This window comes from Hemicordylus capensis, chromosome 1 (assembly GCF_027244095.1).
Source record: "Hemicordylus capensis ecotype Gifberg chromosome 1, rHemCap1.1.pri, whole genome shotgun sequence".
NCBI classification, from domain to species: domain Eukaryota; kingdom Metazoa; phylum Chordata; class Lepidosauria; order Squamata; family Cordylidae; genus Hemicordylus; species Hemicordylus capensis.
Genome location: NC_069657.1, coordinates 140,853,160 through 140,880,179, shown reverse-complemented (window position 1 = coordinate 140,880,179; position 27,020 = coordinate 140,853,160). Strand labels below are relative to the sequence as shown.

The 27,020-nt window shown below is 46.8% G+C and overlaps 2 protein-coding genes across 4 annotated transcripts in view; one reads left to right on the top strand and one right to left on the bottom strand.

Annotated features, from left to right (window-relative positions):
• Positions 1 to 182, bottom strand: part of DDB1 (damage specific DNA binding protein 1) — a 38,542-nt gene extending 38,360 nt beyond the window's left edge. The window contains exon 1 of the mRNA XM_053283679.1: positions 43 to 182. Coding sequence (XP_053139654.1) covers positions 43 to 103 — 61 coding nt within the window. The 5' untranslated portion in view covers positions 104 to 182. The remainder of the gene's footprint in view (positions 1 to 42) is intronic.
• On the top strand, positions 135 to 27,020 carry TKFC (triokinase and FMN cyclase). 3 transcript variants are annotated; one of them, XM_053283684.1, is made up of 18 exons: positions 381 to 921; positions 1,539 to 1,684; positions 1,794 to 1,983; positions 2,275 to 2,385; positions 2,467 to 2,648; positions 5,138 to 5,216; positions 5,598 to 5,687; positions 7,262 to 7,296; positions 7,367 to 7,451; positions 7,626 to 7,715; positions 10,487 to 10,603; positions 11,085 to 11,207; positions 12,269 to 12,406; positions 22,698 to 22,804; positions 24,714 to 24,817; positions 24,967 to 25,000; positions 26,066 to 26,155; positions 26,574 to 27,020. In XM_053283684.1, the coding sequence occupies exons 4-18, from the start codon at positions 2,292 to 2,294 to the stop codon at positions 26,733 to 26,735; spliced, it is 1,530 nt and encodes a 509-aa protein (XP_053139659.1). In that variant the 5' UTR covers positions 381 to 921; positions 1,539 to 1,684; positions 1,794 to 1,983; positions 2,275 to 2,291; the 3' UTR covers positions 26,736 to 27,020. The 3 variants fall into 3 exon arrangements, with proteins under 3 accessions (XP_053139660.1, XP_053139659.1, XP_053139657.1); XM_053283682.1 differs by lacking the exon at positions 1,539 to 1,684 and having other exon boundaries at positions 383 to 397; positions 603 to 921; XM_053283685.1 differs by lacking the exons at positions 381 to 921; positions 1,539 to 1,684 and adding an exon at positions 135 to 274.

Below are 27,020 nucleotides of genomic sequence, written 5' to 3'. Positions count from 1 at the left end.
CCCGCTCCCCCATCTTTGGAGGGCCCCTCCCCCCGGCATTACCGGTGACGCAGCCGTTGACGGCCGTGGGCTTCTGTGCCGTCACCACATAGTTGCACGACATGGCGGGAACGGGGAGCGGGGCCGATGTAGAGAGGCAGGAAAAGCGAGGGCAAAGCGGGAGGGAAAGGTGCAGCCTAGATGGCCGCCGCCGCTGCCAGAGCGCCCGCTCCGCGCGAAGCACCACGGGAAGGAAGGGCAATTGCGCCCCGCTTGGTCGGAGGCCCAAGGAAAGGCAAGTTAGGCGCCCAGTGGAGGTTTCTGCGCGTGCGTAGAGACAGAGCGCCCCAAAAAGTGTAACAGTTTGTCGCCGAATGGAGAAAATTTGAGGGCGCGGGGTATGAGGGTATATTCGGATGTAAGAAACAATGGTATTAAGCAGCGGGACGGAAGGGGGATATCACGTGGACTGAAGCGGCGCAGGCGCGCGTTGTGCGGTCCACGTGCTCTGTGTTTCCTTGCTCCTCCCGCCCCCTCTTACGCCGCGGTAATTTGGTGCTTCGTACTCGGTCAACTGTCGGAGCTCGAGCCCTTCCCTTTCAATCGATCTTTTTCCCCCGCAGCCCCCGCCCCTTCACGACCCTTGTCAGGCGAGGAGCGCGTGCTTCGTGCGCCGCCCAAGCGGAGTTCGGATTCGGGGTCGAAGTCCGCGGCGGGCAGGCTCCAGATAGCCCCGAGCCACCCACCACCTTCCTCAGTTCACTTCGAGGGGGCGGCACAGCAGTAGCCGCCGCCGCAGCTCCCCAAAGGGCCGCCGCTGCACAGCCCTGGTCTCGTCGCCTCTGCTGGCAGAGCAGGAGGTGCCCCTGGCTGGGAGAGGTTCTCGGGCCCTCGTGCTGCACTGTCTCCTCGCGGAGAGCCTAGACTCGAGTCAGCATGCAGGTGAGCTCCAGGACTCTTTTCGGGGTGGGGGTTGGGAAGGAATCCTCTGCCTGGCACTACTCTCACGTTTTCATGGTAGCAGCCATGGAGGTAACCCTTGCTTTGGTCTCCCAACAACCTTGTAAGGTAGGTTTGGCTGAGAGACTGTGCCGCGGCCGCCGCCTCCACAGCCATCCTGGAGAATTAAACTGGTCTCTTCTGATGGCAGTTCCCAAGCCAGTTGCCTGCTGTGGAATCATCTTTATTGGAGAATAAGGGAAATGGTGGCTTTAGCATCCTGGTTTGTAGTGTCAAGCCTTAAACTATCCTGCTGCTTTTGTCTAGATATTCTATTTTGTAGAATACTTTGTGGGGTGGGTTTGGGCTGGATATCTAAACAAATAAAATAAAATAAAAATGGGATAGGCATACAACTGGACTGTGATCACAGAACTTCAGATTGATTCACAAGTGTTGCAATTTCTGTTGTGAAGTAGCAGCTGTTTGCTGAATGATTATCCAGGTTCTGACAATGGTTATCCAGTTTCCCAACTATCCTTCAAGCAGTTCTTGAGGCTAGTGTTCTAGTAGTGAAAGGTCTGGGTCCAATCTTTATCTTTTCTTGATCTCAGTTTCAGATGTTATGGCAAGCATTGACATGCAATTGTGCTTGTCAAGCAGCACCAGAGAGAAATTGCGCAGGCGCAAGTAGTGGATACAACTTGCATTCTCTCCTTCAAGAATTCTCCTTCAGATTTTACATGAGTCAGTTGCACATCAGCTTGTAAGCACTTACAAAAGCCACTTTTAGGTTGATCAGTCGCAACTTAGTCATACTTCCATGTGGAGGGATGTGTATATGTATGAACCAACTTGTTTTTTCCATATTGTAGGGCTCAAAGAAGCTAGTAAACACAGTTCTGGGTTGTGCTGATGATGCACTGGCTGGAATAGTGGCCTGTAATCCTGCTCTTCAGCTCCTTCAGGGACACAGAGTGGCATTGCGTTCCGACCTGGAGAATGTGGATGGCAAAGTGGCTCTTATTTCTGGAGGAGGATCAGGACATGAGCCTGCACATGCAGGTTAGTGGGACCAAGACTGTGGAAACTTTAATTATGTGGCAGAGTATTTCAATCATGTTTCCCTCACCCATCAAATGTATGGTACTTCATGAACACAAAGAAAAGAGGTATTTTTATGGACTGCATGTGGGTCTATCATGTGAAAACTTTCTTCTTCTTTGCCACAGTCCTTTTGGCTGTTAAGGAATTCATTTGCTGGAATTATGTTCAGCAGCAGAATTAGAGTGTAAGCAAGATGTAAGATTCTCTCAGTGCTGATACATGTTAGCTCTCTCTATATTCTTTCTTTAGGATACATTGGGAGAGGAATGCTCACTGGAGTGGTGGCTGGTCCAGTATTTACTTCTCCTGCAGTAGGTAGCATTCTAGCAGCAATCCGGGCTGTGAGAGAAGTGGGAGCAGGTATGGAAGTATTTCTGGTATATATAGGCATCTCTCCTGAATGAGAGTTACCAGATAACTTAGTTCTTCTCTCTTCTTTAGTTGGGATACTGCTAATAGTGAAGAACTATACTGGAGACCGTCTGAACTTTGGTCTGGCATTGGAGCAGGCACGGGCGGAAGGGGCTACTGTGGAAATGGTGGTGATTGGTGAAGACTCTGCCTTTACCACACTTAAGAAGGCTGGCAGGAGAGGGCTGTGTGGCACAGTACTTATACATAAGGTAGGCATTGCCTGTCCCCTGATTCAGGGCCCACTTTGCCATTGACTTAGAGCATTATTACAGAGCAGTACTACCAAAGCACAAATGCTTCTTTGAAGACTTAAGAACCTTATATACTGAGACATTCCTATGCCATTTCTTGCTCATAGATTGTAGTTTTGGTTTTTCCCAATTGCATAAAAGCATGGAACAGTCCATTAGGGGTGTGTACGGAACCACAGCGGGGGTCTCCCTTTAAGCTATTGATAACTGTATTTTAGAGTTTTTTCAAAATTTGGTAGACTTGTATTGTTCTGTGTTTATGCTACTATTGCAAATAAGAAAGTCCTCTTACATTGATCTTTCTTACCCTTAATTGTTGTTCATTCATACATTTGAGTGCAAGCCTCTTATTCTTGTTAAGAAGTTCATCTACCTTATGATAAGTCAGCTGTTTTAGTAAAAATAACGTCTAGTTGCACTGAAATTCAACTTTTTAAAATATTATTTTTAGGAGAAAATTTATTTTAGGGGGTAAAATATTATTAAACAAGTAAATTTTAGCCCGTTGAATAACGGGCGCTAGGAAGGGAAGGGGCCCAAATTCGCCCTCCCAGCTGCCCGACTTCCCCGCACCCCCCCCCCACCAAAGGAATAAGGGCCTCCGCGGCCACCGCCGAAAACCGCCCTCCCAGCTGCCCGAGCGCTCCTCACCCGAGTCAGCCCGCAAGAGCCGGGCTGAGTGAAAGCATGTTTTCCAAAGGTAAAGAGAGGAGCTCGCGAACAGAGCTCCTCTCTGTGCTAAGCCTCTTCCCGAACTGGTGCTTGGGCGGCGACACCAGTTCGGGAAGAGGCTTAGCACAGAGAGGAGCTCTGTTCGCGAGCTCCTCTCTTTACCTTTGGAAAACATGCTTTCACTCAGCCCGGCTCTTGCGGGCTGACTCGGGTGAGGAGGGCTCGGGCAGCTGAGAGTGGTTTTCGGCTGCGGCGGCCCTTATTCCTTTGGGGGGGTGCGGGGAAGGGGAAGTTGGGCGGGTGGGAGGGCGGTTATCGGCTGTGGCGGCACCGCCCCCAGCCTCTATGCCGCGGCCGGTCTCCCCTGCCAGGCAAGGGCCCCAAGCCGCCCGGCTTCGGCGGCGGCGCCAGGCCTCGGCGGCGGCTCCGCCACCACCTCGGCCGGCTTCCCCCGCCGCCTCCTCCCCCTGCCCAGCTTCGGCGGCGCGGCCATGGCTCCGCCGCCGCCTTGGCCACGCCTCGGCCAGTGTCCCCCGCCGCGGCTTACCCGGCTTCTTCAGGGCGGCCACTTCTGTCCGCCCAAGTTGGCCGCCGGGTGCTGGCGGTCGTGTCTCCCTGGCTCTGTTCAGGCACGAACGCACGCTTGGTGTCCGTCCACGGACGGACACCAAGCATTTTATTAGCGAGGATGTTACATTTAGGCTGCATTTTTATTCACACTTACCTGGAAGTAAGTTCCATTGAGCTCATTGATACTTAATTCTGATTCAATCCCCGAGACTTGGTATTGCTATTATTATTATTATTATTATTATTATTATTATTATTAATTCTATTTCTATACTGCCCTTCCAAAAATGCCTCAAGGTGGTTTACACAGAGACTAATAATAAATAAATAAGATGGATCCCTGTCCCCAGAGGGCTCACAATCTAAAAGAACACAAGATAGACACCAGCAACAGTCACTGGAGCTACTGTTCTGGGGGTGAACAGGGCCAGTTACTCTCCCCCTGCTAAATAAAGAGAATTCACCACGTTAAAAGGTGCCTCTTTGCCAAGTTAGCAGGGGTTATGCAGTAGTGATGTGCACGGACCGTGGAGGTGCGGTCCGACGCCAGTGTGTGTGTGTTCCTTTAAGGGCGGGGGGGTTGTACTTACCCCTCCCGCCGCTTTTTCCCCTCCAGCACTCCAGTTTTTGGCAAAATTTTCCGGGTGGCAGCATTCCTCCTGCCCCTGCCACCTTGTTGTTGTCCAAACCTGGAAATAACATGGGCGCATGCTCCCGCCGCCGATGTGTGCGCGCATGCCCACATGTCACAGTGACATGCGTGATGCGCATGGCGGTGGGCGCATGCCTCCATGTTACTTACGGGTTTGGACAACAACAAGGGGGCAGGGGCGTCAGGGAGGAACGCTGCCGCCCTGAAGATTTTGCCAAAAACTGGAGTGCCGGAGGGGGAAAAGCGGCGGAAGGGGTAAGTACAACACACACACTGCCGCCCTTAAAGCAACATCCCTCCCCCGCCGGTGGTTCGTCGGACTGCCAGACAAGCGAACCAGTTCACAGGCCTCCAACATGGCCTGCGAACCAGTTCGTGCACTTCTCTATTATGCAGCCCATTGGACTTCTGAATTAAAATCCATTCTGCTTCTCTTTTAGCATCCGGCTGTGTACCTGTAAAATGTCCCTGTGAAAGAAGGAGTGATGATTTGTTGTGAAGCTTGTTCTGAGGCACTGGTGCAGAATATTTCCTTACACTTGTTTTTGTTTAGGTGGCTGGGGCTCTGGCTGAGAAAGGTGCTGGTCTGAATGAAATTGTTCGCAAAGTTCTCGCTGTTGCAGGAGCAATGGGTACGTGTTTAGGTACCTCAGTGTTCTAAAGAGAAACCTCTAACCGAAGTTTACACTATAACTTTGTAACGGGGCATGCTGGCTCTTATTCTCATGCATTTTTGCAATGCATTGATTATGAGAGGATTTAAAATGACTGATCCCTGTAAGAAAGAGGCTACAGTGTCTTCTGTACTTGTTATTTAGCAGATGTTGTTCCATCCATTTGCTTTCCTCAGTCTTGTACCATACTGTGGTATTAACGTGTTACTGTTATAAGTACTGCATTGTAGCCAACATGGGGAAAGGTTCGTGTTTGCTAATGTGTCTCTTTTCTTGTTTCAGTGCTAAAATATATGTCTGAAACATGGTTGGGTTTTTTCACTATCTTTATTTGCACAGGCACCCTTGGGGTGAGTCTGTCTCCCTGCAGTGTCCCTGGATCCAGACCCACATTCCAGCTTGCTGATGATGAGCTTGAGCTAGGCTTGGGTGAGAATGCATCTTCAATTTTGGTCCACTTACTGTCTTGGAATGGCCTTATTAGCACTGTGCCCTTGGGGCTAGATATAGTTTTTCAAGGCAAAGGGCATCTGTGCATGTCAATTACCAGCTATATCCAACTGCACATCATCTGCAGGTGTAGCTGTGAACCTGAGGTGGTGGTGTCTGTGGTAGGGATGTGCACGGAACCAGTTCAGTGCTCCTTTTCTGGAGTGCCAAACTAGTTTGAAGTGCCAGCATTTGAGCCGGTTTGGAGTCCGGACGGGGTTACTTTAAGGGGCAAGGAAGGTGCCTCCTACCTGCCCTGCTGCTTTTCCTTTGCTGGCGCTCTCCCAAAAAGCATGGGTACAGGGCTGCAGCGTTCCTCCTTGCAGCCCCATTCAGCATCACCACGCCAATTGCCAACTCTCATGTGCACAGCATGCACTGAGCTGAGAACCAGTTCCGTACACATCCCTAGTCTGTGGTGCATTAACATCCATAGTTGAGTCAGACAACCTTCAGGGTCAGGCTCTTATTTTTTTATTTTTTTTATTGTACTCTGGTGTGAGTACATCGACTTTTTCTGCCAGTATCCTAGTCCACAATAACTAGGATTTCAACACTTTTTTAAAAAATTGTTTTTATTTTTAATAAAAGAACAAAGCATGATTACATTTCTTGAAACACAGAATAAGATAAGACTGATAAATCAGTTTGGAGATCAAGAACAAGAAAACATTAGAAATAGAGAAAAAAGTACTAAAAGAAAGAAAGGCGGGGGCGATAAGATTACTTTCTCCTGCTGGTATTAATGCAAACATAGTCACGATAGGTATACAACAAAGATTACAAATCAAAACCAGATCTTGGGAACAAATGAGGGCCTTGTTGAATATTAAAATTTATAAAGGGTTCCCAAACAAGTATAAATGACTCTATTGAGGAATTGCTCATATAAGCAGTAACCTTGGAAATGGAAGCATTATCCCATAACTTCCTAGCTGCAGTAATTATGTATAATGATAACTCAGTACACTTAAAGGGAATATAAGGTTTCGTCATATTTAAAAGAAAGAGTTCTGGCAAAAAAAAGGAATTTAATATTCAAAATTTGCTCCATTTTAAAGTGAATTTGCTTCCAAAACGATTGGGCTTTGCTGCTACAAGTCCACCACATGTGATAAAACATCCCCACTTGTTGGTTGCATTTCCAGCATTCCTTTGGAAAGCTCTTATCAATTTTATTAATGATAATTGGAGTTGTATACCATCTGAAAAACATCTTGTACCAGTTTTTCCTTAAATTATTACTTAAAGTAAATTTAATATTCTTCTTCCATTAATATTCCCAATCACAAATACCTATTGTTCTGTTTATGTTCTGCATCCATTTTATCATACATTCTTTGACCTGTTCAGTTTCTGTCTCATATTTCAGTAACAACTTCTATATCACACCCAGCATATGATCAGTTTTCTGATGGATTTCAACACTTGATGCCCATAACCTAAGCCTCCTTCTGTTTAGAAAAGAGCTAACTATGGCAGATGCCATGGCTAATACTTTCATTTTTCTGCAGGAATCCATGGTGAAGCTGGTGTGCGCAGGATGAAGGTAAATTGGCTGTCCCTTTTTGTAGGTCTAGAAGCGCAAGATTTTGTACTGATACGTGCATTCTTCACAGATCACAACAGCTGATAAGATCGTCAAAACAATGCTGGATCACATGACTAATCCTTCCAGTGCTTCACATGTGACACTCAGGCCTGGTGAGTAGCAATCTTAGAGGCAATCTGCACATTCCTATGCAGGGGACTCTGGAAACCACATGCATGCGCTTGCTCTTCTGTGTTCGAGCTGTAACCTGTAATATAAATACCAAAATACTCACCAGAAGCTTTCAGTCTTGCCAACTCTTGTTCTGGTTTGGTTTTGGCTTTCAGGTACTTCTGTTGTCTTGATGGTGAACAACCTTGGTGGCCTGTCCTACCTTGAGTTGAGTATAGTAGCTGGATCTGCTGTACGCTGTCTTGGTAAGTTTTTGTTTTGAGAATGGGGATGAAGGGAGATAGGTTGAGCACTGCATCAATTACAGTGGGGACCAATTCAGGGATATTAGTCCACTGAAAATAAGAAAAGATTTTGCAAAATTATGTACATCAGGGCTGAGAGAATTCCAGATTACTTAGGAATGGGTGCAAATGCTTTGGAATTTGAAGAATGTTTTACTTGTAGCAAGGCTGGCACCAAACTGTTGTCGCTGATGCCTAGATGCTTAGGATATTTATGATGCAAATGAGATATGATTATAAATAATATGTAGAATAAATCCTATGTGGTAGACTAATCTGATCAGTATCAGAAGAAGTCATAGTACTGGAAGGGATCAAAAACTAATCTGTTCCAATCTCCTGTCCAGAGTGGGGGTGTTTTTGCTTCACCACAGATCAGCTCATGCCAGTCCAGACCAGCACACCCAATATCAAAAGTTGCTTCCAGGGGAACTAACCTGAGATGACTTGTGCAGTGAACTAAGCTACGCTCTACCGGGGAAGACTGAAACTGCACACTGCGAAAAAGCAAAACCAGCCCCACTGTCATGGTCTGAGCCAGAGGAAGATTCCTTCCCAGCCCCAAATATGGCAGCCCCTGAACTTGTCCTGAATTAATTTGACAGGAGATTTCACATTATGTAAACTAGTTACTAACCCTATCCAGTTCTGGCCTGGTGTAAATGTAACATTCCTAATCATGGTTAGGAGATTGGGTATGCCCTATGGGCATTTGTGCACCTTCCCTGTCCCCCTCTTATACAACTTTCCCCTTTTTAAAGCTAACCATGGTCTAGCAATATACTTTATCTGCACCAGTGCTGCTGCTAACAGCTAAACAAGAGCTACAAAAGGGAGGGGGGATTTAGGCACAAGGGAGGAGGAGGAAGGTGCCTGTGGGGTGGTACTAAGTTCCTTAGAAGAGTTAGGAGATAAATAACATTATACCTACACTAGACTTGTCTGGAACCCAGTCAGTCTTTTAAAAAGGCAATCTAAAAACTGTTACAGGGAAAGTATTCCAGAATTTTACACAGATAAATCAAAATCAAAATTATTATTATTGTTAAAGTCCAATTTGTAACTACTGTTTCATGTGCCTGCACATGTTTCCTTTAACCTAAGTAGCTTCTTCCCCTTCTATATTTCTTGCTGTAATATATTTGTCAAATGGAATCTTATTTCCCGAGTCATTTTATCAAAAACAAACTCCCAAGTTCTGCTCACAGTTAACTTTTGCATTCATGTAATTATTTTAATTGCTGGTCCTGTAGCTATTGCAACCTGCATTCGTCCTTCAAATGTTGCTGACAAATACTGGACACAAACGATCCAGAAGGAAGGTCTTGCTAACAATGTGTACAATGTGCTGGTATTTGTGTAACTGCTTGAAATTCCTCAGTGCATCCAGGAATATAATTTATTGTCATTGCTGCCACCTCAATTGGTGGCTTATGATGTGAAGCATCAAGACATTTCCTCCCTCCTTCATTGTTTATTCGATGACCCCCTCATCAATAATAATAGTGGCTGACATCCAAACTAATCCTCGATCAATGCACCAGGGTTTTCCGTTGTGTGTGGGGCTATGTGTGTGCAATTTTCAGTGATCTTCCCTTCCCCTCTGCAGCTACCTTTTGCTTCCTGAAACTGTCCCTGAAGGCAGGAGAGACCCTCAGAAAGATTTGTTTTGGAAAGCACAGGCAACTGCAAACGGAAGGGGGAATTGCTAAAATTCACCGTGGTGGAAGTTTAGTCTGGATGTTAGCCAATGAGACTTAAAGTTTGCCATCAAATATGACTTTAAACTAGTTAAAATGGAAATGTTTGGTAGTGCTACTTGAATTAATGAGATCATTTAATTCTCCATAATTTTCTGAGGCTTATCTATATTAACAAGTCTTTCTAACTTAGTGTGTTGATGAAATGGCTAGATAACACTTCTCTTTCCCTCCCCCGAGTTACTGACAAGGTGAGAGTAGCTTGCTTGAAACACTGCAAAATAGCTAGCTTAGGTACTTGGCTGTGCTTGCAAAACTGTGTAGGGGGACCCTTGAGACATTTGTGGGCGGTAGATGGGAAGTGATGGGAGATATGGAAGGTTGGTCTCTCATCTAGAAACTTCTCCCTCAGTCCCAGAGCTCTTTGCTTGTACTGTCTTATTTAAAGTTTATCTTCATTCTTGTACAAAATCTCCTTCAGAATGTTTACTGGCTGGATATCTTTATTAAAACACTGTGTGTCTCACTTTCCAGCCATATGAGGTCCTCCCAAACAATTAACAATAAAATGCACGATAATCAACAAGAACTAGGAAAACCAAAACCATGGGGCATGATGGGGGGAGCCAGTTCAAATTGCAGCCACAATTAAGAGCAAAGTTCAACTTGAACTAAAAGCTTGGCAGAATGCACTGGATACTGTACTAAGATAGGGAATTCTGTGATTAGTGGTGCAGTGCCTTAATTTCCCACAAATGTTTTTATGCAGTGTGCTTCCATCACTGATCTTGCTCACCTCAGCACTTTATTCCAAACCATCTCCTTCAGCTTTTAAAAACTGGTATCCATGGATCTTCCACAACTTATCCCTTTTCATTTGGTTCCAGTTACTCTGTTGTTTAATTTTTCTCTAAAATCTTCCTCCTTTCTTCCAAATCAGCTCTTCCATGACTGTGATCTCCCTACTCCCTCACATTCTGGTGTCTCAGCCAGAACAGTGCCTCTCAGTTTCCCCTTGCTTCGTCATTGCAGAGAGCAGGGGCATTCACATTGCCCGAGCTTTGGTTGGCTCCTTTATGACTGCACTGGAGATGGCAGGTGTCTCCCTTACTCTTTTGCGTGTGGATGATGAACTCTTGAATCTCATTGGTGAGTTCCATAGATATCTGTTTCCCCCTGAACTTTGCAAGCAGGAGAATAAATTTTACCTTGTTGATAGGATGGGGGTATGGAGAATGTGTATGCTATGCTGAAAGATCATTTCCTTCTCATAATTTGTAGGATTCCTACTGCCCAATATAAATAAAATAAGTTATATACTTGCCCCTGCAGCTATTGACTCAAATGGCAGCATCTTCTCACTTTCTGGGCGTGTGTCTAGAGCTAGCAACAACCCCAGCAGTTGTTGCTTAGTTAGTTGGTTGTTCATAATGAATCAACAACTAACCTGTGTCCATATCTCATTAATACAACCCCTTCTTGGCCAGCTTCTTCAATAGTTTGTCATCTAGGGTTCATAGATGGCCAAAGATTCTCAAGAGACCATTTGTGACTGTCGTCATGATTTTGAGCCAGTGATATTGTGCAACGGTTTACAAATGCAGCTCACAATCTTGAATTACATTTTTAGATTCTGAAACTACAGCTATAGCTTGGTCACAACCTACCAAGGTGCCTGTGTCTGGCCAGAGAAGAGAGCGAATAGGACCAAAGGAGTGCCCTGAAGAAGAGGAGCAGTGTTTCCCAGCTGGAGGTATAGAATGACGTATTGGCTACTATTGAGTTTTCCTGCCATGCCTTGCTCTGGTTCATTCTTTCCATGAGACCAGTTCTGGTCCTGACATGCAGTAATAGCAGTTATGTCTTGAGGGAAGGAAAGAGCAAGATATAAAGCTATAGGCAGCAGTAACAGAGGCTATGCCTTATTCTGGAGCAGGGTTTCTTAACCTTGGGCCCCCAGATTATATTGGATTACAACTCCCATGATCCCCAGACATGGCCTTTGTGGCTGAGGATGATGGGAGTTGTAGTCCAACAATGTCTGGAGGCCTGGATCAGCAGAAGGTTAGCCAGGGCACTGTATGGCTCTGAGCAAGTGAGGTGTCTTCTTTTCTTTCGTTAGCCTCCAACTCTTGCCTCTCACAATCGCTATGTGACATGTAATACCTCAGTTTCTTCATGTAAAACAAGTTGGTGATAAGCAGTGATTCTTAGGTAGTAGCAATTGTACCATTTGATATCTAACTGCGCAAGAGACTGATTTGTTATGCTTGTCAGCTGGCCTCTTTGGGAAATAATGCAATAGGTGAGTTTTTCTACATGTGTGCGCGCGCACCCATCATCTTGACTGCCGTATCAAACATGGCTTGTATATATGTTTGAGCCATCACAGATCAAATGCCACATGTAGAATTTTCATATTATGCCATGTAACCTCAAACACAGTTTTCAGTTGATGCATTCAGCTGCAAGTCATCAGGCATCAAGTAATTACATTACGATAAATTGTTGTAAACTGCCCAGAGACGTAAGTTTTGGGCGGTATAAAAATGTTAAATACAAAAAATAGATCCGATGTGGATTTGTGAACCAGCTTTGTGACAAGTGACCAGTTTTTTAGTAGTCTATGCTCTCTAATATGTACAGAGTTTTCATTAGTATGATAAGAAAGTGCATGACAATAGCAATACTTGCTCCCTAAGGTAAAACTAGGAGCTTCACCACCTAATAGGTGGTGAAGAACCGCCCAGGGACTTTCTTTGTATGGGGCGGTATATAAATGTACTAAATTAACTTTGTTTCGATTTCCTTTAGTACAGTTCTCCCCACAGATGAGACTAGTTCTTGACAGTGTGTGCAATACATTGCTGAGCCTACAGGAGAAGCTGAATGATCTAGATCGTGCCGCAGGTGATGGGGACTGTGGAAGCACACATGCACGTGCTGCCAGAGGTTAGTGCTCTTCCAGTAATTCCCCTCATAATATTTAAATACTTTAAACTTCAGTTTATGTTCCATTATAGCCCTGGGAGTTGGACTACAGAAATATAACTTTCTGAGGCAAGAATATTGAGGGTATGAGCTGCTCTATCATCTGCCCCTTTATTGGAGGAACCTGTACATACTTAATGTTGTGTTTAAGCCTGCGCTTAAATTGCTGAATTTATTCTTGTGCATGAGAGGAGCAGTAGACTGTGACTGATGTGAAATGTGTAACCACAGTTGTGCTCTCATGTGTATATTACCCACATGTGTATTAGTATCTATGCTCTTAAGCTGACTTGGAGGAATTTAGCACAGAACCAAGTGTGCACAACAAATGGACCAAATTCTACACACAGACAAATACCAAAGTTAGAGTGTCCCAGAGCAGCAACAGACTCAGAGACAAAGCTTTTGAAACAAAGAAGTGAAGTTTCTTGATGAAGCATAGGCACAGTATTTGGCAAACTTGGTACTGTCACAGTTGCTTGGAGAGTAACTCAAGAAGGGAGAGTCAGTGAAGGCTCTAATAGTCTAGTGGCCGGTGGCCATTAGAATATGGGTAGAAAGAGTAGGGGGGAAAGAGAGCATAAATAATGGAAGAGGAAAAAACAGCATATTACCTGTCTGCGTCTGCTGTTTAGTGTGTGATGCCAAAAGGTAGGACTTGCCACTAGGTGATTATCTTTGTGAGAAACCCAAAATATTGCTGACAAGGATAGGCAACAGGGTGCTGGCATAGCATCAAGATCTGTGGCACTGCATGCCTACAGCTAGCAAAAGTAACTGGGGTTCCTAGACAGTCAGGAGCGGGGATTAGCCCACAACATGTCCATGTAGGGAATGACCCAGCCTCAAGATCTCTCTAGAGTTCCACTTGGGAGTCATGGGGCTGTCAGATACAGGGCTGGTCTCATACAAATATGACAAATATTTATATACCACTTTTCATCAAAATCCCCCAAAGCAGTTTACATACGTAGATAGATAAAATTGCTGCCCTGTCCCCAAAGGGCTCACAATCCCATGGGAAGCCCATGCAGAGAATAACCTGAAGATTCCCGTTTCCAAGAGCCCTGCACAATCCAATACAGTTCTCCCCAAAGCAATCCCACACAAGGAGTGCACAAGGCTAGAATTTTCAGCTGAGTAATTATTCTGGACCCTGCAGTCCAATGTTCCAACTTGGGGTTCAGCAGACAAGCAATACAGCTTAGGGAGAAAGGATTTGAATATACAGCTGGTACGCTTCTGGGGCAGTAATGGGCAGCTTGTGCTGCCTGACTCCCAGAACAGCAGCAACAAAGGTGCTTCCAGGAGCCTTCTACACATGTGTCTGAGACAGGACATAAGAACAGCTCTGCTGGATCAGGCCCATCTAGTCCATCTTGGTTCACAGAGTGGCCCACCAGATGCCTCTGGGAAGCCCACAGGCAAGAGATAAAGACATGCCCCTTCTCCTTCTGTTGTTCCTCTTCAACTGGTATTCAGAGGCATCCTGCCTCTGAACCTGGAGGGTAGTCTGTAGCCCTCGAGACCAGTAGCCATTGAGAGGCTGTCCTTGGAGAATTTGTCCAAGTGCCTTTTAAAGCCTTTCAAACTGGTGGCCTTTACCACATCCTGTGGCAGAGAATTCTATAGGTTAATTATGCACTGTGTGACAAAGTACTTCCTTTCTTTAGTCCTAAATTTCCTGCAGTCAGATTCATGGGATGACCCCTAGTTTCTAGTGTTATGAGGGAGAAAAATTTTTCTCTATCCATGCCATACATAACTTTACAGACCTCCTATCATGTCTCCCCTTAGTTACCTTTTTCTAATCTAAAAAGCCCCAGGTGTTGTAGCCTTGCCTCATAAGGAAGGTCCTGTAGGCTCCTGATCATCTTAGTTGCCCTCTTCTGCACTTTTTCCAGTTCTTTAATGTCCTTTTTGAGATAAGCTGACCAGAACAGTAAACAGTACTTCAAGCCGCACCACAGATTTGTATAAAGGCATTATAATATTAGCAGTTTTGTTCTCAATCCCCTTCCTAATGATCCTTAGCAGGGAATTGCCGTTTTCACAGCTCCACACACTGAGGTGACACTTTCAGTGATGCCAAGATCCCTCTCCTGGTCAGTCACCAACAGCTCAGACTGTATCAGCAAATATGTGAAATGGGGTGGGTGTGGGGGGGTTGCCTCAGTATTCATCACTTTACACTTAATTACATTGAACCTCATTTGCCATTTGTTGCCCACTCCACTGGTTTGGAGAAATCCTTTTGGAGCTCCTCACAATCTGTTTTAGATTTCACTACCCTAGTTGTTGTTGTTGTTGTTGTTACATTTATATCCCGCTCTTCCTCCAAGGAGCCCAGAGCGGTGTACTACATACTTGTGTTTCTCCTCACAACAACCCTGTGAAGTAGGTTAGGCTGAGGGAGAAGCGACTGGCCCAGAGTCACCCAGCTAGTATCATGGCTGAATGGGGATTTGAACTCGGGTCTCCCCGGTCCTAGTCCAGCACTCTAACCACTATACCACACTGACTCATCTTTAGTGTCATCTGCAAATTTGGCCACCTCACTGCTTACCTCAACTTCTAGATAACTTATTTATTCATAAATTAATAAATTAAAAAGCAGATTCCAGTACAGATCCCTGGGGGTCCCCACTTCTTTCATCCCTCCATTGTGAAAACTGCCCATTCACTGCTGCTGCAGTCCAAGGGCGTTTCACATGTGGGTTATGCTCCTCCGTGTGACTCTAGAAGGCAGGACTATGCAAACTACATTAGGCTTTTTAAGGCTGGGAGGAACACGGATCCCCCAATTCTTCTAGTCCTGCTTGGCTGTAAGGCAGCTTCTCCTCAGCTCTTATCAGTTTGCTTGACCTTTTTTTAGATCATGTGTGTATGTGTGTGTATGGTACTCCACATGAGTGTACCAAAAGGCAAGCAGCAACAGGGCCTCCCAAAGGCCATTAGAGCAGCTGGGAACTCACCCCTGAGGTCCTGACCACCAGCTTGCTCAACGGCACAGGGCAGCTCCATGGAACGCTCAGCCCCCACCAAAAGAGTGAGAAAGAGCCTCCATTTTGGGGGGCGGGGAAGTGGCCCAGGCACCGACCTTGCTGCCGCTTTCCGCCAGCCCCGTGGGCAGCCCGCCCATACCCCTGCATACTCCAAGAAGCCTTGTAAATGGCAATGGAGGCGCCTGAAGGCACGGGAGTGGACCCAACGGCATCCAAGGGTGCAACGATGTACATGGTTGTTACCAGAAGTGCAGCAACAGCAGCGACTTCCCATCCAGTGAGCCCGACCAAAGTTGAGTCTTCTGGTCATTTTTCCTCCCCTCTCCTGGGGGACTCTTGGGGGCATCCACACTCTCTCAACCTACCCCAGTGGATGAAGCCCTCTCCCAGATGCCAGGGGACATGCCACCCACCTGGGGCACATGGTTTGGGGATTTATTGGCGAAATCATGTGGAAAATATGACCAACTAAGGTCTAAAAAGAGGAAGCGGACCAAGCAGGTTTCCTCCTCATCCTCCACCGCTGCTGCTTCAGTCTCGGAAGGGCCAGCTCCTAAGAAAACAAGAAGAAGAAGAAGCGAAAACATGTTAAAAAAAGCCAAAAGGGGGAGATCTAAAGCAAAACACAGAAATAAGAGTGCATTCATCTGAGCTCTCTGGCCCAGGTTCCCCCAATCCCAGGGGCTCACTAACTAGGGAGATGGGTGATCTAGCCACTGAAACACCTCAAAGGTCTCCAGGAAGATCTCCGGGCAAACCGATACCCATTATTCCACTTGAAGAGGAACCTACCTCACCAGAAAACCCAAGACTCCCTACAGACCCCTTGAGGGGAGTGGATCTTGATCAACCAAAAGAGGAGGGGGAATGGTCAGAGGGTGATGAACCTGAGAGCACAGAGGCTTTTTCAGTGCATAGAATTGGCCCCGCCTATGTTGAAGACTGTGTATGCCCTGGGACTGAATCCTCCTGCATCTCAGGAATCCCAGCCTCTGAGTAAACGTGTGCTGGTGTTCCCAGGTTTAAAGTCACATAATTCGCCCCTGCCAATTCTAAACAATTTGTGGAAGCGGCTAAAAGTGAATGGACAGTTTCCACCTCCTCAAAAGGCTAATACTATAGCAAACAAGCTGTATGCATTCCAACAGGAGGAGTGGGGAGAGATTTTCAATATGCCCCCTATGGTCATCCTCATCGTAGCTATGATTTATGGTTTGGTTCTGACATGGGATGGGGAAGCTGCTCTAAAACACATGGAGGCGGCCATGAAACGTGTGCATGACTCCACAGCATTGTCAATGAGAACTGCTGCAGCTGCCTCCATGGTGGCTAGAGCATCATTAATCTGGCTAAATGACTTGATTCAGGAACCTCTCTGACCCAATCAGGTTGAGGGAATTTCAAAGTTGCATAAAGCAAAAGCCTTTATGACGGATTGACTTTTATTAGAGAATGTTTAACATATGGTTTACAAAAGCAATAGTGAATAGAGTTTCCCGATGAAACACGGCCGCGTACTAACGAATGTGTGGTTGCAAATGTAGAGAGAATATAGCACTGTACGCAAGTCCCTACGGGTTTGGGTAGAGTCCTGTTAAAAGAGTCCAGTGAGAGGAATGTCCAAAAGGTCCAAGGGAGCGACGAATCCCAGCCTCACTTTGCGTGTGGCTGGCAGGGCTGTGCCAGTCTTCTTCTGCCAATTGCAGCCTCTGGGCGTGGGTCCTTGATGGCGAAGGGTCTTCTCCAGGTCCAGGGGGTCCTCCAGGGGCATTGTCAGCAGGAGTTCCTGGCGTGGTCAGCCACTGTGCTGGCATGGTTCGTTTAGCATGCAGATATGCTATAGATCACGTTCCTGAAGCGGGAGGTTACATACATAACGTACATACATACATACATACATGCAGGTCAAGACAGCCATAAGAAAATAAGTGTCCATCTGAGTTAGTCGCGAGCTGCAAAGCATCGCCTGTGTATGCAAGTCCTCCTTCGGTTCCACGCGTATGTGAATCTGGACAGAGTCCAGGATAGAGTCCAAGGCAAAAGAGCAGGGGAACCTGGTCTCAACTTGTGGGTGGGGGGTGGCACATCGTCCGGGGTGTCCTCTGGGGGTTTCCAGGTGGTCTGGCATCCTCCTGCTGGGGGAAAAAGAAACCTCGCTGGGCTTGTCCGCAGCTCTGGTGGAGCTCCTCTCTACCAAGGTAGGGTGGAGTGTGTGGTGGCTTGCCCCTCGTGGGCGTAGCGGGGCAAGCCGCAGGTGGCTCCCCTCCTCTGGGTTTTAGGAGGGCAAGCCGTTCCCCCGTGGGCATAGCGGGGCAAGCCGTGTGGGTGGCTCCCCTCCTCTGAGTTTTAGGAGGGCAAGCCGTTCCTTTGAGCGTTCAGTGGCCCCTTCCCTCTTGGGTTAGGGGAAAGGGCTGGTCCGGCTCTCCCCCTGGGATGTTAGGGGGGCGAGCTGGCTCCTGATACTGGCAGTGTCCCGAGATGTGTTCTATGTAGATGTCTCGGGACCACCGGATAGCGTCAGACACCATCAGTTTGCTCATGAGCTTGGCGTAGCGCTTGCCCACACCTCAGGCTCTCAGGACTGGCTCGTTGGTGGGGTCCCAGCCCCCTAGGGCCCCGACCAGCAGGGCGTGGACAGAGACCTCATAGCCTCGCTCCCTGAGTGCCTGTGCGAGTGGGGCATACTTCTGGTGCTTCTTCTCTCTGGCCTCCGTCATGGCTACTTTCCGGTTTTCAAAGGGGATGGTGACATCAACCATGATGATTGTCTTCTTCTCCTCATTGCGGACCACAATGTCAGGCCACAGCTAGCTGCCTGTCCTACTCTTGACTCCTTCCAATTTGCATCCCAGGCAGCCACTGTCTCTGTGTGGGCTGTCGCAAGTTATGGTTAAAATACTGGAAGGTGGACATGGCCCCCAAACTGCTGTTTGCTTCGGTGGGGAACAACTGTTTGGGGATGTGGCCCTAAAAGAGATCCTAGTGGAGTGAAAGGATAAGAAGAAAGCCATGCCATCCTCATTACGGAAGCAGGACCGCCTTCAAGGATGGTGGTCCTTTCAGTCCTTTCATTCCTTTAGATTGCCCTTCAGGGTAGAGGATTCTGTTCACAACATCCCTACTGCAGCAGATCTAGATCCACCAGATGGGGGCTTTGGTAGTAGGACAGCCTGCAACGCCCAAACCAAGCAATCTAAGCAACAGGCATGACTGGGATGTGTGTGCCCTAGGTGGTCGCCTCCCTTCACACTGGCACGTCTGGGAGGTTACCACCTCAGACCTCTTGGGTTCTTAACACCGTAAAAGAGGGCTACTCCACAGAGTTGACCAAGCCACCCCCTCACCGCTTCTTCCCACTTCAACCTCCCACTGTCAGCAGAAACACCAAGGCCTGCAGGGGGCGATTCAACACCTGTTAGCGATCAGAGCCATAGAGCCTGTCCCACTAGATCAGCAGGGCATGGACGTTTACTCCATAATCTTTACAGTACCCAAGAAGGACAGCTCCCTGAGGGTGGTGCTGGACTTAAAACACTTAAACTGCTTCATGCGCAAAAGGAAGTTCCACATGGAATCCCTAAGATTGATTGCAGAAGCTCTACAACACCTAGACCTCTTTTCCTCCATAGACCTCAAGAAGGCATACCTACACATGCCTATTCACCAAAACAGCTGCCACTTGCTGCATTTCCTCTACACAGGAGTCCATTATCAGTACAGGGCTCTCCCATTTGGCCTGTCATCACCTGCCAGCAGAACGCAGGCGCACATTGGAGGCTGAGGTACGCCAGGCCCTGGTAAAGAGGTCGCTCCCCCTTCTCTCCCTGTCCAGGCTGCTAGGTCTGATGGTGGTGAGTTTGGAGTCAGTTCCATGGTCATGCTTCTGGTTCCTGCTGCCCTTCCCCCCCAGATATAGCAGTGAAGTCCAGCAGATGGGTGACCCTGACTCAGCCAGTTCTACGATCCCTGCATTGGTGGATCACCGTCACTCATGTCCCAGTAGGGGAAAAATTCCTCAAACCCTCGTCATTGTGACCATGGACGCCAGCAAGAGAGACTGGGGCGCTCATTGCTTCCGGCAGTCAGCCCAAGGCAGATGGTCAGAGGAGGACCGTCAACACAGCATCAATTGGCTGGAGCTCATGGTGATCCACATGGCTCTTCAGGAGTTCGTCCATTGTTCTACACTGTCACGTCCTCATATGCACAGACAACACCACAGCCAAGGCACATGTAAATCATCAAGGGGGAACCCGGTCAAGGTCTCTGCAGGTGGAAGCAGTCCTTCTGTTTCTGTGGGCAGAACAACATGTAGCGTCTCTGGCAGCCCATCACATGCAGGGGGACCTGAACATGGTGGCAGACTGGCTCAGTCGGTCAAATCTCCTTCCAGGAGAGTGGCAACTGAACCCAGTAATGTTCCGACTGTTAGTAGCTCACTTTGGCCAGCCAGTTGTGGATCTCTTCGCGATGCCAGCCGATGCACAAGTCACCGCCTTCTTCAGCAGGGTCCCTTGCCAACAAGCGGAAGAGGTGGATGCGCTATTATCACTTTGGCCAATAGGCCTCCTACATGCCTTTCCACCTACGCCACTCCTGGCCCAGGTGCTTCGAAGAATCAAGGTTCTCAAAGCACAGGTCATCCTTGTAGCCCCGTCCTGGCCAAGAAGACCATGGTTCGCAGAACTTGCCAATCTAGCCACAGAAGCGCACTTGCTATTACCAGTCTCGCCGGACCTGGCTTGCCAGGGCTGAGTGTGTCACCCAGATCCCGGCTGGTTAAGACTAGCCACATGGAAACCGAGTGGCGCATCTTGAAACAGCACGGCTACTCAGCTAAGGTGCTTAATACAATGCTCACTTCCAGGTGCTCCTCCACTAACAGAATTTATCAATATACGTGGAGGGCCTTCCTGCGATGGTCTGCACAACATGGAGTACCTTGGGGGTCGGCCACCATGACACATCTATAGTTTCTTCAAGACGGTCTGGACCAAGGTCTATCAGCGAATACTCTCAAGCGCCAGGCTGCTTCCTTGATGGGGCTTATCTCAAGAACTTCTAAACAATCTATATGGCATCCCCACTTAAGACGCTTCCTGTGAGATGCCACTCTCCTTTCACCTCCGGTGGTTCATCGTTTTCCTACGTGGCACCTGCATAGGTGCTGAAAACTCTCCAGGGTTCTCCCTTCGATCCTGTGTCCACTATACCTACTCTCTTTTAAACTGGTTTTTCTTATTGCTATTACCTCGGCCCCTAGGGTCTCTGAGCTCAGGGCCTTATCTGTCATAAAAACCTGTGTATTTTTTTCGTAGACTCCATAAAGCTTATTCCAGACCCCTTTTTCTATCCTAAGATGGCATCTCTGTTTCATATGTCACAGAACATTATTCTCGCTTCCTTTTGCCCTAAGCCGGTTCACCCGGCAGAGAAAGCCTGACACAAGGTGGATGTCTGGGGGTGCCTTAAAACATATGTAAAATGCATTAGGGTGACTAAATCACTCTTTGTTTTTACTTCACACCATGGGCCAGGCCGTCACCCCCGCCACATTGGCTAGGTGGTTAAAGGCATGCATAGCTCTAGCTTATGCGTCTTAAAACCTCAGGGCACCCACTAAGGTGTTTGCCCACTCTATCAGGGCTGCAGACACATCTGCGACTTTTTTTACGCATGTGCTGGTACAGGATATTTGCAGAGCAGCCACCTGGCAGGCACCATCTACCTTTACTAAACACTATAAGTTGGATGCCTTCACTTCTGCCCAAGCATCTTTTGGGAGGTGAGTTCTCCAGCAGGGTCTCCCTTCAGAGTAGGCACAGGGCTCCCTCCCTGGTTGTACTTAGGGCTATGGTATGTCCCCAAACATGAGACCGTACAGCAGTAGAGAATGGAGCATTGGTTACTCACTGTGAAGGCTGCTTCTTGCTGCTGCATCTAAGGGCATCTTGACCCACCCTGCAACACCAGCACCTACTTTGCAAGGATACTCCGAAGGGATAATCTTTTTGCTTTGTACTGCTCTTACATATTTTATAACTTCTTCGTCCTATTGGAGCCTAGCCTAGACACAAGACTCTTCCTGTTTACCATAGGTAGTTGCAGTTAGTTTGGATTCATTGGTCTTTAGTTAATATTAAAGTGGTTTTTTCTTCATAGAGGTGTTCTTTGCCTCTGGTCCTAAAAGAACTGGGGTGGGGGGGTCATGCTCCTCCCAACCTAAAAAAAGCCTAACAATTTGCATAGTCACATGGAGGAGCATAACCCAGACATGAGATGCCCTTGGATGCAGCAGCAAAAAGAAGCCTCCATGGTAGTAACCAATGCTCCATTTGTTCCCACCCTCTGTTTCCTGTCTTTCAGCCAGTTCCCAATCTACACATGAACCTGTCCCCTTTTCCCCATGACTTTTTAAGTTTACTCAGGAGCCTGTGAGGAATTTTGTCAATACCTTTTTAAAGTCCAGATATACTATATTAACAGGATCACCTTTATCCACATGCTTATTGACACTCTCAAAGGACCTCTTTAATGTTCTCTGCAAAATCCCAAAGACAAACTTTAGGTGTCAAGATGTACAAAGTAACTGGACTTGAGGAAGGTATGGCTGTGACAGTGGCTATTCAGAGGAAGCGCAGAACTAAAGGGCTCTATTATGCCAGCTGCCCTGGAACTGATTTTGATTGTATTCTGGAGTGTTTGAAATTCTTAAAGGCTTTTAATCGCATGCTTTTAATACTTCCCTTATTTTGTTAGGAAGTCTAGTTTAATCAAGAATGCATGTGGTTTGCTCACTTTTTTACTAGGCAGCTTTGCACCAGTTCAGTCTTTGCACAACACTCCTGCTTGATCCAGGCAGAGGCTAACCATTAGAAAGCCAGAGTTTCCAAAATCGAAGGGGAGGGGGAGATGAAGACTGTATACTAACAACTAGATTTCTGAATCTTGTTGCTGAATAGTGCCTTGAGGGTGCCAACAATTAAAAATGGTGGGGAGGAAAGTAGAAAGCTACACGTTCTTGGCCTAAAAATGCTTTTGGTGGATCTTTTTCCTCCGTTCTGTGTGCTTCCCAGTTCAGAAATGTCAGCAGAATTATTGTGCAAAACAAGCTCTGTCCTCCCTTCTTGTGTGTCCGTTTGTTCTTCCTGAGACTTATGCAACTGAAAAACCTGATTTTTTTTTTATAGAATTAGTAAGTTCTGGCTGGAAGGTTATCTCCAACCTATGAATGTCCCTTTTTCCAGCAATCCAAGAATGGCTGACTGCAACACCTGCACCGGTGGACCCATCTAAGTTGCTCTGTGTCCTAGCAAAGTTGTTGCTGGAGAAGATGGGAGGTTCTTCAGGGGCGGTGAGTGCTGGACTGTAAGCTGTAGGCCTACAACTTAAGACACCCTTTAGTAGTAACTGTCTGGGGAAGAAAGCAAATGGTACTATTAAAAGGGGGTGTTGGGGGAAGGAAGTAAAAAGTTTGGAACTGGTGACGGATGAGCCGTTGGGCTAATTCTTATGAGTAGAAGGGTCAGAGAAGCGTCCTATCCACCTTTGGGAGCTCCAAATTTTTGGTCGTGTCTCTGCAGAAACCTGGGTTGGGAGGTGGACATGATTGTGTGGGAACCAAGTGCTCAGTCGGATAGCTTTTCCTCCAGCCTCGATAATATGCTGGGTAGGATGGCGCCATCTGGCCTAGTACTTGGCTCCCACACGGTCACTTCCCCTTCCTCCTACCTAGGTTTCTGCAAACGCACAGCCAAAAACTGGAAGCACACACAGCTCCTGAAGCCAGTAGGATGTTTCTCTGACCCATTTTTCACTTGTGAGAACCAATCTTTTTATTGCTAGTGTATATGCTCTCCTGTTTAGGAAGCATATGTACATAAATTTATGAAAGTCTGCAGAAGATCAATGCTGCATGATAGGAATGGTCACTTCCTCATGGTGCCGGAGTACTGTGCAGAATATTCAACTTCGGCCAAAGCCTCATACAGGCCAAATAAACAGTTGCTCAGGGAGCCACAGTTAGAGCTGATGGGAACTGCCGCTGACTGGGCCTCACAATGAAGAACACAGAACTAGCACATCATGAAAAGTGGTTGTATCTAGTGATGTGCACGGACCGGTCCGGAGGCCATTCTACAGGCCACTGGACCAGTCCGGACATGGGCGGTTTGGGATTCGGCCAGATTGGGGTGGGGGTTCCTTTAAGGGTGGGGGGAGGGTGTACTTACCGCTCCTGCCACTTTCCCCCCTCCAGCGCGCCTTTTTTAGCTAGCAATTGGGGCGGCAGGATTCCTCCCTGCTGCCCCTTCCCCCCACTCGGCTGCAAAAGCCAAGCGGGGGAAGGGGCGGCAGGGAGGAATCCTGCGGCCCCAATTTCTAACTAAAAAAGGCGTGCCGGAGGGGGGAAAGCGGTGGGAGGGGTAAGTACACCCGCCCTTAAAGGAACCCCCACCCCAGTGCCGGACTGCAGCTCTGCAGTTCCATGCACATCACTAGTTGTATCCTAGCTTGCTTTCTGCTGTGCTAATTTCTACTTGCAGGGACTTTTTAATGTAGATAAATTTCCATAATGTGATTTCCCACCTTCATTCTCAAGTGGGTACAACCTGTTTTGCCACTTCACTCTACCAGATCTTAGAAGTTAAAATATCACAAAGGGAATTCAGTAACCAAATGTGTCATAGTTATGTTAGACAATGGATTTATAGGTTCAAATCCCTTTTTGACATTAAGCTCACTGAGTGACCCTGGGCAGTCACTCCATCTTACTTGGTAGTTGTGAGAATAGAAATGAGAATCCCATGTACACTACTTGGTCTCCTTGTAGCAAGAATGGGATACAAATTTTGACAGTTTTACGAAGGCAGCTATGTTGCATTATCTTAAATCTGATCCCTCCTGGAGACAGATTATCTATCTTGGCTGGGGAAATCTCTATGGAAAAGTGCCTGGCAGGTTCTTTGGTGAGTTATTTGGCCTGACATTTATGAGAGCAGAAATAGTTATAACTCTTATAGGAGTAAATTTCTTTTTTGCCTCAGCTTCTCTGCATGATCAAGGAAACTTGATTGGGTATTTTATTCAGGTATTCTTAATAAAACGGCCAATTACGGTTATCTGCCTCATGTCCTAGAAATGGGTGGCTTGAAAATCCTAATAAAGAAAAAGTGTGTTAGATGCTAATGCAATGCAGTTAATATTATTTTCCAACTATGGTGATTGCAGTGTCAGAGATTAAATACTTTCATCTTTCCATACAGCTCTATGGACTCTTTCTGACAGCAGCTGCTCAGCCCTTACGCCTTGACAATGACTTGGCAGCCTGGTCAGTAGCCATGGATGCTGGTATCGAAGCCATGATGCGGTAAGTGTGACCCTTATGTGACTGCAACATAGTAATAACTGATGATGTGCAATGAACTTCCTTGTTGCTTCTCTCTTCATTGCATGTGAATTTCTGGTATAAGGGGCAGGGTACATGCAGAGCCTACACACTGTTTTTTCCTCTGACAGGTATGGAGGGGCTGCACCTGGAGACAGAACCATGGTAAGGTATCATTAGTAATATAGTGCTGGTCCTTAATCATTGGCCTCTGCTACCATGATTACATCCTGTAGATTTTATAATTATTACTTTAGAGTACCTTACTTACAGCCCATATAACTGCATAAGTGATGTACCATGCCACTCGTGAGTGTTTGATGCATCCAGTCATACAATTTGAGGAATTTCTCATACATTAGTGTGGGGTTTAATACTTCAAGACCTCTCCTCGATGCATAGGTAGATACGGTTAACTGTAGGTTAGTCACTATACCTCACACTTCTGCAGGGTGACAGAGATGCTGATGGTAGATACTACCATTCTAAACTTACCTTGAAATTTTGCAAAGGAACTATGACTGAGATGGTAACTGCATGACAAATGGCCTACAATAGAACATCATGGGGCATAACATTTGGATTGGCAACATGCCTTTCACATACATTTCAGAATTATGTTCAATGAAAGCTCTCTGTAGACATGTTAAATCCTAAGCATGAGCACCACTCACGAGGGCGAAAGCAGGGAGGAATTATCCCCTACTGCTGTCATTCACCACCACCACCCCTGTGCCTGAAAGATACTGTTTATAGCAGTGCCCCATTCAAACAGTGCCATAATCATGGTTCTTGGGCGCAGGGGTGGGAGACCGCGGGGCGGGGGCAGGACTTCCTCCCTTCTTTCCCCCTCATGTGCAGTGCTCAGACTTAGGGTTTATAACATCTGAAGAGGGCTAATGGTGTTTGATTTCCATAGCAAGACAGTGGTTTTTATTTAAAAATATATAGTTGTCCTATTTAAGTTAATATGCCATCCCTATAACAATAGAGCCCCTTCTCCCTACAACTGCAGATTGATCTATTTTCCTGCCCACATCAGAGGCAATAGCTCAGGATGGCTGAAATTGTGTCCCATTAAATTTGTTCAAGCCATTTAGTTACAGCAAATATTGGGAGATTTCGAAGAGCTTGGTGACTGATCATTGGGGATGTTGGGAGATTTCAAAGACTCATTGCCCAATTGCTGGCCCTGATGGAGCTTCACTGTAACTCTTCTCTTTTGACTAGCTGGATTCACTCTGTGCTGCTGCTGAAGAGCTCAGAGCTCTGAAGAACCCGAAGGCTAATCTGATGCAAATTCTGGATAAAGCTGTAGAGGTGAGTTTAATTTTATGCAGCTGGGAGCTAACTGCTTTTGCAAGGGTTTGGGAGAGGAGAGGTGAGCTGAGAAGCAGGTCCTTTCAGGTCCTGTTCTCTACTGTTGTCAGCTTAAGCCTTGGTAATGGGTCTCGTGAATTAATAATTTCAACCTATAACACATGTACAATAGTGTTGGACAGGTTTGCTGTGGGAATCCAGACAATCCCAAACACTTAACATCATCAGCCTAATTCTCCAGTGGTTATTTGCAACATTAGGACTGAAGGACCCAGCAACAGGATTTGGGAGTGGAATCTAGAGACCTATATTATGGTTTCAAAGAGATAGGCACTGTAGTATCTACTTACTCTTATCCCTTGCAATTGAAGAGTACTTACCCATCTATGCTGAACTAATTTATTGCTCTTTTTTGCAGCGGGCAGAAGCTGCTGCTGAATCCACAAGGAACATGAAAGCTGCCGCAGGCAGGGCCAGTTACATCAGCTCAGCCCACCTAGAGGAGCCAGACCCTGGTGCTGTGGCAGCTGCAGCTATTCTTCGTGCAGTATTGGAAGGGTTACAGGCTAAAGCAGAGTAGCTTTGTGACAGTGCCTTCTTTTGACTCCGACTGATTCAGCACCTGCTAAAATGCCACATTACCTCTCCTGCACTGGGCTTTTTGCTTTAATCAAAGTATCCTTGAATTTGTCTCCTACTGTCATTTCTCGCCAATCCTAGCTGCCTGAGAGCCTCATTGCAGTGAATGGATGTAGTGATTTCTGTAACCTTATGTGTACGAGTAAAAGATTGCTCTATATTTGGGACCAATACTTTTCCTTATGCTTTGAATTCTGGTTATAATAAAGAATCCTGACTCCTGAAA